This window comes from Salvelinus fontinalis, chromosome 5 (genome assembly GCF_029448725.1).
Source record: "Salvelinus fontinalis isolate EN_2023a chromosome 5, ASM2944872v1, whole genome shotgun sequence".
NCBI lineage: Eukaryota > Metazoa > Chordata > Actinopteri > Salmoniformes > Salmonidae > Salvelinus > Salvelinus fontinalis.
Window position 1 is genome coordinate 11,979,916 of NC_074669.1, and position 13,394 is coordinate 11,993,309.

At 44.5% G+C, this 13,394-nt stretch overlaps 1 protein-coding gene across 6 annotated transcripts in view; it reads left to right on the forward strand.

The window, feature by feature from the left end:
* Nucleotides 1–8,590: 8,590 nt before the first annotated feature.
* Nucleotides 8,591–13,394, forward strand: part of LOC129855118 (semaphorin-6B-like) — a 125,298-nt gene continuing 120,494 nt past the window's right edge. For 3 of the 6 annotated variants that reach the window (XM_055922458.1, XM_055922459.1, XM_055922460.1), the window contains exon 1: nt 8,591–8,865. In XM_055922458.1, the coding sequence (XP_055778433.1) occupies nt 8,737–8,865 (129 nt within the window). In that variant the 5' untranslated portion in view covers nt 8,591–8,736. Of the gene's footprint in view, nt 9,480–13,394 lie in introns of all 6 variants that reach the window. The other 3 variants (XM_055922461.1, XM_055922462.1, XM_055922463.1) reach the window with 3 other exon arrangements.

A 13,394-nucleotide genomic window follows, 5' to 3' on the forward strand; every position in this document is an offset into this window, starting at 1 on the left:
AGACTATTTACATTATCCCCCCCTTCTAAGATGCTGCTACTCTACCTACATGTACATATTACCTCAATTACCTCAACTAACCGGTGCCCCCACATATTGACTCTGTACCGGCACCCCGGTATATAGCCTCGCTATTGTTATCTTACTGCTGCTCTGTAATTATTTGTTACTTTTATTTCTTACTTTTTTTTGTATTTTCTTAAAACTGCATTGTTGGTTAAGGGCTTATAAGCATTTCACTGTAAGGTCTACACCTGTCGTATTCGGCGCATGTAACAAATACAATTTGATTTGATGAGTCTACATTTCAGATTTTTGGTTCCAACTGCTGTATCTTTGTGAGAAGCAGAGTAGGTGAACGGATGATCCACGCATGTGTGAATCTCACCGTGAAGCATGGAGGAGGAGGTGTGATGGTGTGGGGGTGCTTTGCTGGTGACACTGTCAGGGATTTATTTAGAATTCAAGGCACACTTAACCAGCATGGCTAACACAGCATTCTGCAGCAATACGCCATCCCATCTGTGTTTGCGCTTAGAGGGACTATAATTTGTTCTTCAACAGGACAATGACCCAACACACCTCCAGGCTGTGTAAGGGCTATTTGACCAAGAAGGAGAGTGATGGAGTGCTGCATCAGATGACCTGGCCTTCACAATCACCCGACCTAAACCTAATTGAATTGGTTTGGGATAAGTTGGACCGCAGAGTGAATGAAAAGCAGCCAACTAGTGCTCAGTAAATGTGGGAACTCCTTCAAAGCATTCCAGGTGAAGCTGGTTGAGAGAATGAGTGTGCAAAGCTGTCATCAAGGCAAAGGGTGTCTACTTATGTTTTGATTTGTTTAACACTTTTTTGGTTAATGTGGTAAATTCAATTAATTGGACATGATTTGGAAAGTCATGCACCTGTCTATATAAGGTTCAACAGTTGACAGTGCATGTCAGAGCAAAAACCAAGTCATTAGGTTGAAGGAATTGTCCGTAGAGTTCCGAGACAGGATTGTGCCGAAGCACAGATCTGGGGAAGGATACAAACTGAGCAATCGGGGGAGAAGGGCCTTGGTCAGGGAGGTGAGCAAGAACCCGATAGTCACACTGACAGAGCTCCAGAGTTCCTCTGTGGAGATGGGAGAAACTTCCAGAAGGACAACCATCTCTGCAGCACTCCACCAATCAGGCATTTATGGTAGAGTGGCCAGACGGAAGCCACTTCTCAGTAAAAGGCACATGCCAGCCCACTTGGAGTTTGTCAAAAGGCGCCTAAAGGACTCTCAGACCATGAGAAACAATCTTTTCTGGTCTGATGAAACCAAGATTGGACTCTTTAGCCTGAATGCCATGTATTACTTTTGGAGGAAACCTGGCACCATCCCTACGGTGAAGCATTGTGGTGGCAGCATCATGCTGTGGGGACGTTTTTCAGCAGCAGGGACTGGGAGCCTAGTCAGGATCGTGGGAAGAATGAACGGAGAAAAGTACAGAGAGACCCTTGATGAAAACCTGCTCCAGAGCGCTCAGGATCTCAGACTGGGGGCGAAGGTTCACCTTCCAATAGGACAATGACCCTAAGCCCACAGCCAAGACAACGAAGGAGTGGCTTCGGGACAAGTCTCCGAATGTCCTTGAGTGGGCCAGCCAGAGCCCGGACTTGAACCCGATCAAACATCTCTGGAGAGACCTGAAAATAGCTGTGCAGCAACGCTCCCCTTCCAACCTGACAGAGCTTGAGAGGATCTGGAGAGAAGAATGAGAGAAACTCTCCAAATACAAGTGTGCCAATCTTGTTGCGTCATACCCAAGAAGAAGCGAGGCTGTAATCACTGCCAAAGGTGCTTCAACAAAGTACTGAGTAAAGGTTCTGAATACTTACAGTTACAGTTGAAGTCGGAAGTTTACATACACCTTAGCCAAATACATTTAAACTCAGTTTTTCACAATTCCTGACAATTAATCCAAGTAAAAAGTCCCTGTCTTAGGTCAGTTAGGATCACCACTTTATTTCTAAGAATGTGAAATGTCAGAATATTAGTAGAGAAAATGATTTATTTCAGCTTTCATTTCTTTCATCATACTCCCAGTGGTTCTCACTTCCAAATTCTTTGTTAGTTTCTAATTGTACATTTTATGCTCCCTGCATATAAAAACAAAGAAGACTTCTGGAAAGGCCCGAATGCAAGATCATAATTTTGATAACTCACATGGTGAGCCTACTGTAGCCTACTAGTGGCAGGGGACTTTAATGCAGGGAAACTTAAGTCTGTTTTACCTCATTTCTACCAGCATGTCACATGTACAACCAGAGGAAAAAAAACTCCACCTTTACTCCACACACAGAGATGCATATTAAGCTCTGGCTCGCCCTCCATTTGGTAAATCTGACCATATTTCGATCTTCCTGATTCCTGCTTACAAGCACAAACTAAAACAGGAAGTACCGGTGACTCTTTCAATACAGAAGTGGTCAGATGACATATATGCTAAGCTACAGGACTGTTTTGCTAGCACAGACTGGAATATGTTCCAGGATTCATCCGATGGCATTGAGGAGTATACCACATCAGTCACCGGCTTCATCAATAAGTGCATTGATGACGTCGTCCACACAGTGACCATACGTACATACCCCAACCAGAAGCTATTGAATACAGGCATCATCTGCACTGACTTAAAGGCTAGAGCTGCCGCTTTCAAGGAAGCGGGACACTATCCCGGACACTTATAATAAATCCCGCTATGCCCTCAGACTAACCCTCAAACAGGCAAAGCGTCAATACAGGACTACGATTGAATCCTACAACACCGGCTCTGACGCTCGTCGGATGTGGCAGAGCTTGAAAAATATTACTACAAAAGGAGACCCAGCCGCGAGCTTCCCAGTGATGCGAGCCTACCAGACGAGCAAAATGATTTTATGCTCGCTTCAAGGCAAGCAACACAGAAGCATGTATGAGAGTATCAGCTTTACTGGATAACTGTGTGACCACGCTCTCTGTAGCCGATGTGAGCAAGACCTTTAAACAGGTCAACATTCATAAAGCCGCGGGGCCAGATGGATTTCCAGGACGTGTACTCAAAGAATGCTTGGACCAACAGCCAAGTGTCTTCACTGACATTTTCAACCTCTCCCTGACTGAGTCTGTAATATCTACATGTTTCAAACAGACCACCAAAGTCCCTGTAACCAAGAAAGCGAAGGTAACCTGCCTAAATAATTACCGCCCCGTAGCACTTACATCGGTAGCCATGAAGGTCTTTGAAAGGCTGTTCATGGCTCACATCAACACCATTATGCCCGGAAACCCTAGAACGACTCCAATTCGCATACCGCCCCAAAAGATCCACATATGATGCAATCTCAATCGCACTCCACACTGCCTTTTCCCACCTGGACAAAAGGAACACCTACGTGAGAATGCTGTTCATTGACTGCAGCTCAGCGTTCAACACCATAGTGCCCAGACAGCTCATCACTAAGCTAAGGACCCTGGGACTAAACACCTCTCTCTGCAATTGGATCCTGGACTTCCTGACAGGCTGCCCCCAGGTGATAAGGGTAGGCAACAACACATCTGCCACACTGATCCTCAACACTGGGGGCCCCTCAGGGGTGTGTGCTTAGTCCCCTCCTGTACTCCCTTCCTGTACTCCCTGTTCACCATCGACTGCGTGGCCAAGCACAACTCCAACAGCATCATTAAGTTTGCTGACCACACAACAGTGGTAGGCCTGATCACCAACAACGATGAGACAGCCTATAGGGAGGAGGTCAGAGACCTGGCAAACTCTTCCTCAACATGTCCACATCCCCAAAACATGGTCCACATGGTCCAAACACACCAAGACAGTCATGAAGAGGGCACGACAATGCTTTTTCCATCTCAGGAGACGGAAAATATTTGATATTGGTCCTCAGATCCTCAAAAAGTTATGCGGCTGCACCATTTAGAGCATCCTGACTGGTTGCATCACCGTCTGGTATGGCAACTGTTGGGCCTCTGACCGCAAGAGGCTGCCATTCAGGACCTCTATACCAGGCGGTGTCAGAAGAAGGCCATAAAATTGCCAAAGACTCCAGCCACCCTAGTCATAGATTGTTCTCTCTGCTACAGCATGGCAAATTGATCATCTAATTGATCATTAGAAAACCCTTTTGCAATTATGTTAGCACAGCTGAAAACTGTTGTCCTTTTTAAGAAGCAATAAAACTGGCCTTCTTTAGACTAGTTGAGTATCTGGAGCATCAGCATTTGTGGGTTCGATTACAGGCTCAAAATGTCCAGAAACAAATAATTTTCTTCTGAAACTCGTCAGTCTATTCTTGTTCTGAGAAGGAAGGCTATTCCATGCGAGAAATTGTCAATAAACTGAAGATCTCATACAACGCTGTGGACTACTCCCTTCACACAACAGTGCAAACTGGCTCTATAAAAATGTATTTAATTTGGTAATGTTTTCTTGGGGTGTTCTAAGTTACCAAGTTATATGCGTTTCTGACATTGAGAAATAGCTTCTAGATGCCCTTTAAGATCATATAAGTAAATGGTAGGCCCAGGCTCCTGAGTTGCGGAGCAGTCTAAGACACTGCATCTCTGTGGAAGAGGCGTCACTACAGTCCCCGATTCAAATCCAGGCTGTTTCACATCCGGCCGCGATTGGGAGTCCCATAGGGCGGCGCACAATTGGCCCAGGTTTGGCCGAGGTAGACCGTCGTTGTAAATAAGAATTTGTTCTTAACTGACTTGCCTAGTTAAATAAAGGTTATATTTAAAGAAAGAAAAGAAAGAAAAAGAAAAAAAAATGTAATTCCACAGTAAGGAACAAGTTGTTCTAAATGGTCAGATGGGAAAGCATGTGAGCCCTTTGGAAATACCTGGATTTCTGCGTAAATTGGTCACAAAACTTGATCTGATCTTCATCTAGGTCACAACAATAGACAAACACAGTCTGCTTAAACTAATAACACACAATCCATGATACGTTTTCATGTCATTTTTGAACACACCGTGTAAACATTCACAGCGCAGGGTGGAAAAAGTATGTGAACCCTTGGATTTAAGAACTGGTTGACTCTCCTTCTGCAGCAATAACCTCAACCAAACGTTTTCTGTAGTTACGGATCAGTCCAGCACAACGGTCAGGAGGAATTTCAGACCATTCCTCTTTACAACACTGTTTCAGTTCATCAATATTCTTGGGATGTCTGGTGTGAACTGCTCGAGGTCAGGCCACAGCATCTCAATCGGGTTGAGGTTAGGACTCTGACTGGGCCACTCCAGAAGGCGTATTTTCTTCTGTTGAAGCCATTCTGTTGTTGATTTACTTCTGTGTTTTCGGTAATTGCCCTGTTACATCACCCAACTTTTGTTGAGCTTCAATTGGCGGACAGAGAGCCTTACATTCTCCTACAAAATGTCTTGATAAACTTAGGAATACATTTTTCCATCGATGACAGCAAGCTGTCCAGGCCCTGAGGCAGCAAAGCAGCTCCAAACCATGATACTCCCTCCACCATACTTTACAGTTGGGATGAGGTTTTAATATTGGTGTCACGGCCGTCGTAAGAAGTAGACCAAAGTGCAGCGTGGTAAGCGTACATATTCCTTTTATTTAGGATGGCGCCGACAAAAACAATAAACAATAAAAAAACAACCGTGAAGCTTAAGGCTATGTGCCACAAACAAAGTTAACTTCCCACACTGAAAGGAGGGAAAAGGGCTACCTAAGTATGGTTCCCAATCAGAGACAATGATAGACAGCTGTCCCTGATTGAGAACCATACCCGGCCAAAACATAGAAATACAAAATCATAGAAAACAAAAACATAGAATGCACACCCCAAATCACACCCTGACCAAACCAAATAGAGACATAAAAAGGCTCTCTAAGGTCAGGGCGTGACAATTGGTATGCTGTGCCTTTTTTTCTCCACACATAGTGTTGTGTGTTCCTTACAAACAACTCAACTGCAGTTTTATCTGTCCACAGAATATTTTGATAGTAGCACTGTGGAAAATCCAGGTGCACTTTTGCAAAATTCAGATGGGCAGCAATGTTTTTTGGACAGCAGTGGCTTCTTCCGTGGTGTCCTCCCATGAACATCATTCTTGTTTAGTGTTTTACGTATCGTGGACTCGTCAACAGAGATGTTTAGCATGTTCCAGAGATTTCGGTACAGAGTCAATGTGTGGGGACACCAGTTAGTCGAAGTAATTGATGTGATATGTACATGTAGGTAGAGTTATTAAGTGACTGTGATGTTCAGAAGTCTTATGGTTTGGGGGTACAAGCTGTTTAGAAGCCTCTTGGACCTAGACTTTGTGCTCCGGTACCGCTTGCCATGGGGTAGCAGAGAGTACAGTCTATGACTAAGGTGGCTGGAGTCTTTGACCATTTTTAGGGCCTTCCTCTGACACCGCCTGGTATAGAGGTCCTGGATGGCAGGAAGCTTGGCCCTAGTGATGTACTGGGCTGTACGCATTACCCTCTGTAGTACCTTGCGGTCGGAGGCCGAGCAGTTGCCATATACCAGGCAGTGATGCAATCAGACCAAAGGACAGATTTTCATCAGTCTAATGTCCATTGCTCGTGTTTTTTGGCCCAAGCAAGTCTCTTCTTATTATTTGTGTCCTTTAATAGTGGTTTCTTTGCAGCAATTCGACCATGAAGTCCTGATTCACGCAGTCTCCTCTGAACAGTTGATGTTGAGATGTGTCTGTTACTTGAAATCTGTGTAGTATTTATTTGGGCTGCAATTTCTGAGGCTGGTAATTCTAATGAACTTCTAATGAACTAACTCGGGGTCTTCCTTTCCTGTGGCGGTCCTCATGAGAGCCAGTTTCATCATAGCACTTGATGGTTTTTGCGACTTCACTTGAAGAAACTTTCAAAGTTCTTGAAATGTTCCTGATTGACTGACCTTCATGTCTTAAAGTAATGATGGACAGTTGTTTCTCTTTGCTTATTTGAGCTGTTCTTGCCATAATATAGACTTGGTCTTTTACCAAATAGGCCTATCTTCTGTATACCACCCCTACCTTGTCACAATGCAACTGATTTGCTCAAACGCATTAAGAAGGAAAGAAATTCCACAAATTAACTTTTAACAAGACACACCTGTTAATTGAAATGCATTCCAGGTGACTACCTCATGAAGCTGGTTGAGAGAATTCCAAGAGTGTGCAAAGCTGTCATCAAGGAAAAGGGTGGCTACTTTGAAGAATCTCAAATATTAAATATATTTTGATTTGTTTAACACTTTTTTGTTACTACATGTAACGGATGTGAAATGGCTAGCTAGTTAGCGGGTACGCGCTAGTAGCATTTCAATCAGTTACGTCACTTGCTCTGAGACTTAAGTAGTGTTGCCCCTTGCTTTGCAAGGGCCGTGGCCTTTGTGGAGCGATGGGTAACGACCGTGCTTCGTGGGCAACCGTTGTTGATGTGTGCAGAGGGTCCCTGGTTCGCGCCCGTGTCGGGGCGAGGGGACGGTGTAAAGTTATATTGTTACATTGATGCTGTTGACCCGGATCACTGGTTGCTGCGGAAAAGGAGGAGGTTGAAAGGGGGGTGAGTGTAACGGATGTGAAATGGCTAGCTAGTTAGCGGGTACGCGCTAGTAGCATTTCAATCAGTTACGTCACTTGCTCTGAGACTTAAGTAGTGTTGCCCCTTGCTTTGCAAGGGCCGTGGCCTTTGTGGAGCGATGGGTAACGATGCTTCGTGGGCGACCGTCGTTGATGTGTGCAGAGGGTCCCTGGTTCGCGCCCGTGTCGGGGCGAGGGGACGGTTTAAAGTTATACTGTTACATACATCCATATGTGTTATTTCATATTGTTTATGTCTTCCCTATTATTCTACAATGTAGAAAATAGTCAAAATAAAGATAATTAGTAGGTGTGTCCAAACCTTTGTCTGGTACTGTATGTAAAGACGGTATTTCTGTTTTTAAGTTGTAATAAATGTGCAAAAATTTCTAAAAAACAGTTTTGGATTTGTCATCATGGGGTGTTGTGTGTAGGTTGAGGAGGAAAAACATGAATTTAATTCATTTTAGAATTTTTATGTAATGGAACAAAATGTAAAAAAGTCAAGGGGTCTGAATACTTTCCGAAAGCAATGTACAGCACAAACTACATAAATATCTGATAGGGTCCATTATCTGCTACCTGCGCTTTAAAATGGATACTTCGGGATTCTGGTAATGAAGACCTTCATCTATTTCCCTGGAGTCAGATGAACTTGTGGATATCATTTTTATGTCTCGGCATCCAGTATGATGGAAGTTAGAGTTAGTTTTGCCAGTGTTAGCACATTGACTGGACGTCTATGGAAATGCTAGCTGTTACCATAGACGTCCAGTCATTGTGCTAATGCAACTTCCTTCAAACTGCTTGGTATCCATTAGTTCATCTGACTCTGGGGAAGTTGATACATGGCTTCATCGCCAAAATCCCAAAGCATTCCTTTAATGTTTTATTTAAGAATAAAATAATTTGCCTAATTAGGCCTAAACGTTAGCCAAACTATGAATTAATTCCATTCCAGTCACTGCAGAATTCTGCTTCAGGTTTTAGTATCGCCTTGTTTTCTGTCCCTGTGGGTGACAGAGGGAGCAGTAGCCTACTGAAGATGCTGTATTCCACCGATAGTAGAGAAACAGAGCCTACCTTGACAAAGCTCCTGAGGGGTAAACCACAGAAAAAAATTAGGCTACATATTTTTAATAAACCGATTAATGGGATTTTCCTTCCCGCAGAATCCTGAAGCTGGAGCATACTGGAAAGGGGGCACATTCCAAACTGATGAACAGCCTTTTCTTTCAGTGAGACCCGAAGTAAAAAGACGCAGCAATGACATTCTACTGGTAAGAGCACCAGCCGTGCGCAGCTACATCGAGCACAAAATAACTATTGTGGGGATAGATGATTGATAACGCAACTGCCATAGCGCAGGCCGGGAGACGGAAACATATGTAATTGTCTTATTGTACAGCTGGTTCAGTGCCACTGGGTACTGCATGGATTCTTATTGCAATCAGTCCTTCTACATCAGCCACTTCTACCAGCAATTACAAATTACTTTGATTCCGGACGGCTTGCCGAGGAGGAATATTGCTGCAGAGCTATAGGGGAATGCCATGTGTCGTGGCGCGACATAAGAAGCGCTTTGTGGTGTGTTTTCCACCGGGGACAGGTGGTGTTGGGTGGTAGCGGGGGTATATGAAAACACAACCCGGAGACAGTTGTCTTAAGGATGTCACGCTGCCGTACAGGATACATTTTTTTGCCAGAGACAGATGCGACAGAGAGGAGTAGGCTAGTAGTTTACAAATTAGGTTAGGACTAGGTTTGACGAAAACATCGGATCTCTCCTCTTCTTACATACTGAATATTAATCCAGGGGAAATCAGACTGTAGAGAGAGGCAAGAACCTTGTAACCGCCGCGTTCCGGGCGCACCCTTTACGCGACAATAAGCGGTAAGTGAACGGAGCTGTCCAACGTTGGGGTCTGGTGTTTGAGGGTGGTGGTGCGCGCTGTGGGACATTGCCTCCAGTCGCGCCATGCCGATGCTTTGGGTACAATGGTGTTCCCAATATAATCAAATGTGATGATTTGTTATGGGTTTGAAAATGTCTCAAACGAATGTAGGGAACTTACTTGAAATTGGCCTCGGTATTTTCCCTCGGAGGGAGAGTTCCACAGTTATCACAATGACACATATTATTGCGACATAAATATAAAATGTTGTTCAATTGCCTAATGTTAGGCTACCTATATTTTCCATCATTGTGTAGTTAGTTTCTCGATTTCATACTGCGTAGCTCCATGTCCAAACCACATGAAGATTTCATGTCTTTTACAGACAGCGGGATTTATTATTTGTTGACTATAAAAAAGTATGCTATGTTTATTCCTTCCCTATTTATAGAGAAGTAATAGACACTGACGTGTTTACTATTTTCTAAAAGAATAGGCTATTTATTTATTACTGTGCAATATCAGGCTATGATATATTTAGCCAATTAGCCTACTATTCCAATGCATTAAACCATATTATTATTATTATTTGTTATTATTATTATTATTATTGACTAAATATAATTTAAAATGTTCTTAAAATGCACAGAAATTACTCCTATTACTCTTCTCTCACATGAAGAGTTCAGTAGCTATGTGAGGGAAGCAGCCCTCTCTGGGTTTGGTGTGTGTGTCTGGTGTGTGTCCAGTGGCACTGCTGGTTGTTGTGCATGCTGATCTGTGATCCTGCCCAATGGCCCCCAGGTGTCCTTACACCTGTCCTCCCCTCGGGCTCCTCTCTCTCCCTTTCCTCTATCCCTCTATTTCTGAAGCAGCTGCTGCCTTTACAGTACACTGAGTTAGTGTCAAAATCAAATTAGCGTTTTTATGTGAGGGCTAACTTTGAATTGCTGGCACTGAGCGCCCTAAAGTTTCTTATTTCGGGAGAAAGCTGCACGTTTTTATTGTGCTCCCTGTTTCAAATTCAAATTGCCTTTGAACTGCCTTTTGTTGGGAGCCGGGGTTTGTGGCCTGGAAAGGGAGACAAGTAAGTGAAGTCCCCAAGGGTCAGAGCATTCCAATAATGAGCCCAAGTGTGAGAGAGGAGAGTGGAAGAGAAAAGGGGGCTAGGGAGAGGAGACAGTTCTGTTCAGCCAGCGAAAAGCTAAGATATAACCAAGGGAATAGCACAAGCCCTCCCCTCACTCACATGTGTCAATCAGGCTCTAAGGACAAGGGGCTCTTTAAAATCCCCTGAAAGGCCTCTCTTTCTCCCTGGGCTCGGCCACAGGTTGCAGACTTCACCTATACTCAAATGAACTCTCCTGGTTCCCAGATGCTGGGCTATTGTCCTACAGTTCCAACATCATGCCATTGTTTTCTTTGCCTATGTGTAGAGAGTGAGAGGGAGAGAGAGAAAGAGAAATTGAGAAAATAGAATGGAATAGAGAGAGTAAGAATGGGAGAAAATGGAAGAAGAGAGAGAGGGGAGGGCTACTGGCTTAGTGGGTGACTGTGCTGTGTGTTCTCATGGCTAAGGAGTTCCTCTACTACACCGTTCTCCCTGCTAATGCCTCCGACCTCCTTCTACACTCATCATCCCACTAGCACTGAATACACAAGAACTATCATAAGGAATAAATTAGGTGAGAAGAACAGAGGGAAACGCTAAATAAATAAACGCTGTGATCTCCTCATTGTACTTTAAGAGCTGAAGAGGATGGATTAAGAAAATAGGCCCCTACCAGAAGGCTTATGGTTACTTTATACATGCTGCTCCAAGTTGGAGCTGATGTTTTTTTTTTGTGCATTGCTTTCCTATTGTCCAGTATTCCTCACAGCTTAGCAAACCGCCCAGTGAAGCTCAGCGAATCCCCAGCAAGCAGAGCACAGTGATTTATTATAAAGTTACTTAATTTGGATAGATCCACAACTTCCCACCCTGCACTCTGGGCTAAAGACCCCTGCTGCTCTCATTGTGGAATTCTTCATTCTCAACTAATTTGTAGGATCTGTCTGAGTACTGTGTTTGAGAGAGAGAGAAAGAGAGAGAGATAGAGAGAGAGAGAGGGAGAGAGAGAGAGAGAGAGTTTTCCTGTCATAGTGTGTGTTTGTGTGTATTTGTGTCTGTGCGCCTAAATGTGTGTGTTTGTCTCTCTACCACAGTGTGTGTGTGTGTGATTCAGTGCTGTCCAGGATTTGTTGAATGGATGCCCTGTTACTATCCTCTCCACTCTCTAACAGCCGCGCAGGCCAGCGCCCCTCAGAGCAAGTGTTGAGCCCACTGTGCTAAAATAGCAGGTGCCCCTGTCCTGTCGCAGGGGGTCTCAATCCTGTCCCCGCCACCCCCTCCTGGGGGTTATGTTACCTGGTCAGGGTAGCCCGATCACAGGCTCATATGTGAGAGAGCTGGTGACATCTCTACCACCCCTGACTATTGAGCTGCCTGCCTTGGGGCACCAAGGCTAACCTGCTCTGCCAGCCCTCCCCTCCCGCTGGACCTTGATGTCAGGCCCTCCCAAGCAGTGTGGCCTCTCTTTGGGCTGCCAGGAGAAGGACACTGCCCACTGGGACTCTGAATTGAACAAATTTACCGTAGCAATGTTTCCACTTAGCACGTGGCGTTAGGAGAAAGGGAAGGTGAATGAGAGGCTTGGTCAGTGTCAGTCCGTGCTGCAGAGTGAGGAGTGGACAGACGGGGCTCCTGTGTGCTCCTTTGCAGGAATAAGCAGTGCCTTGTATTTTATCCATTTCACCTCACCATTTAGGCACGGCGCCCAGCAGCCATCCGCTGCTACCGCTGTTTATGTTTGCCCAAGGCCACTACTGGGATTGCTATGGCAGCAGATAAACAGGTTAGCTGGTGACCCCTGGGGCCTCCATTCCCAGGCTCCAATGGGCTTGCAGTGTAGCGGTTACCGCTCACCTGCGGCGAGGTGCGGCTGGAGCTGGCCAGAGGTCCCCAAGCCACTAATCCCTCCTGTTGTTTAATCACACTCTCCCTCTCCCTCATCATCTGCACTTTCCATTTTATTTCCCCTCTCTCCTTTCCTCCCATATGGTTCCGATCATATATATCTCTAGTACGCACATTTTTTCACACTCAAGGTTTTCTCTATATAGTTGTATGTGAGTTTGGGTACCCTAGACACTGAAGACTGCAGAATAAATAACCAACCCCTGGGTAATATGTTGTCTCGTGAGTTTTGAACTATGGCACAAAAATTCTACAAAATGTCAATGTGTGTGTTATTGTTCTTTACCGCCCCATCTATCATCAGGCTGGTAAGGCCACTGGCTATAGCAGAATAGAATGTAAAATAGATCCGGAGAAAATAATGTACGAAAAAAGTATGAAAATGTACGCACTCACTACTGTAAGTCGCTCTGGATAAGAGCTTCTGCTAAATTACTAAAATGTAAATTATAAACTGGGTGGGTTGATTGCCTGGGTGGGTTGATTAGGTTGATTGGCTGACAGGCATCTTATATCAGACCGTATACCACGGGTATGACAAAACATTTATTTTTACTGCTCTAATTATGTTGGTAACCAGTTTATAATAGCAATAAGGCACCTCGGGGGTTTGTGATATGTGGACAATATACCACGGCTAAGGGCTGTGTCCAGGCACAGTTGGGGCGTGCCTACGAACAGCCCTTAGTCGTGGTATATTGGCCATATACCACACCTCCTCGGGCCTTATTGCTTAAATGTACAGTATATCTAGTGCAATACCAAAGCAAGGCAGGAGAATAAACGAAGCGGTACAAAGAGAATGTCCCCTGAAATAGTCAATAATCAGAGCTCTTTCATTTTCCCTCAAAAGCTTTCCCATTGCTGCTCATTCTCATTTTGAGGCATATTTCTTCTA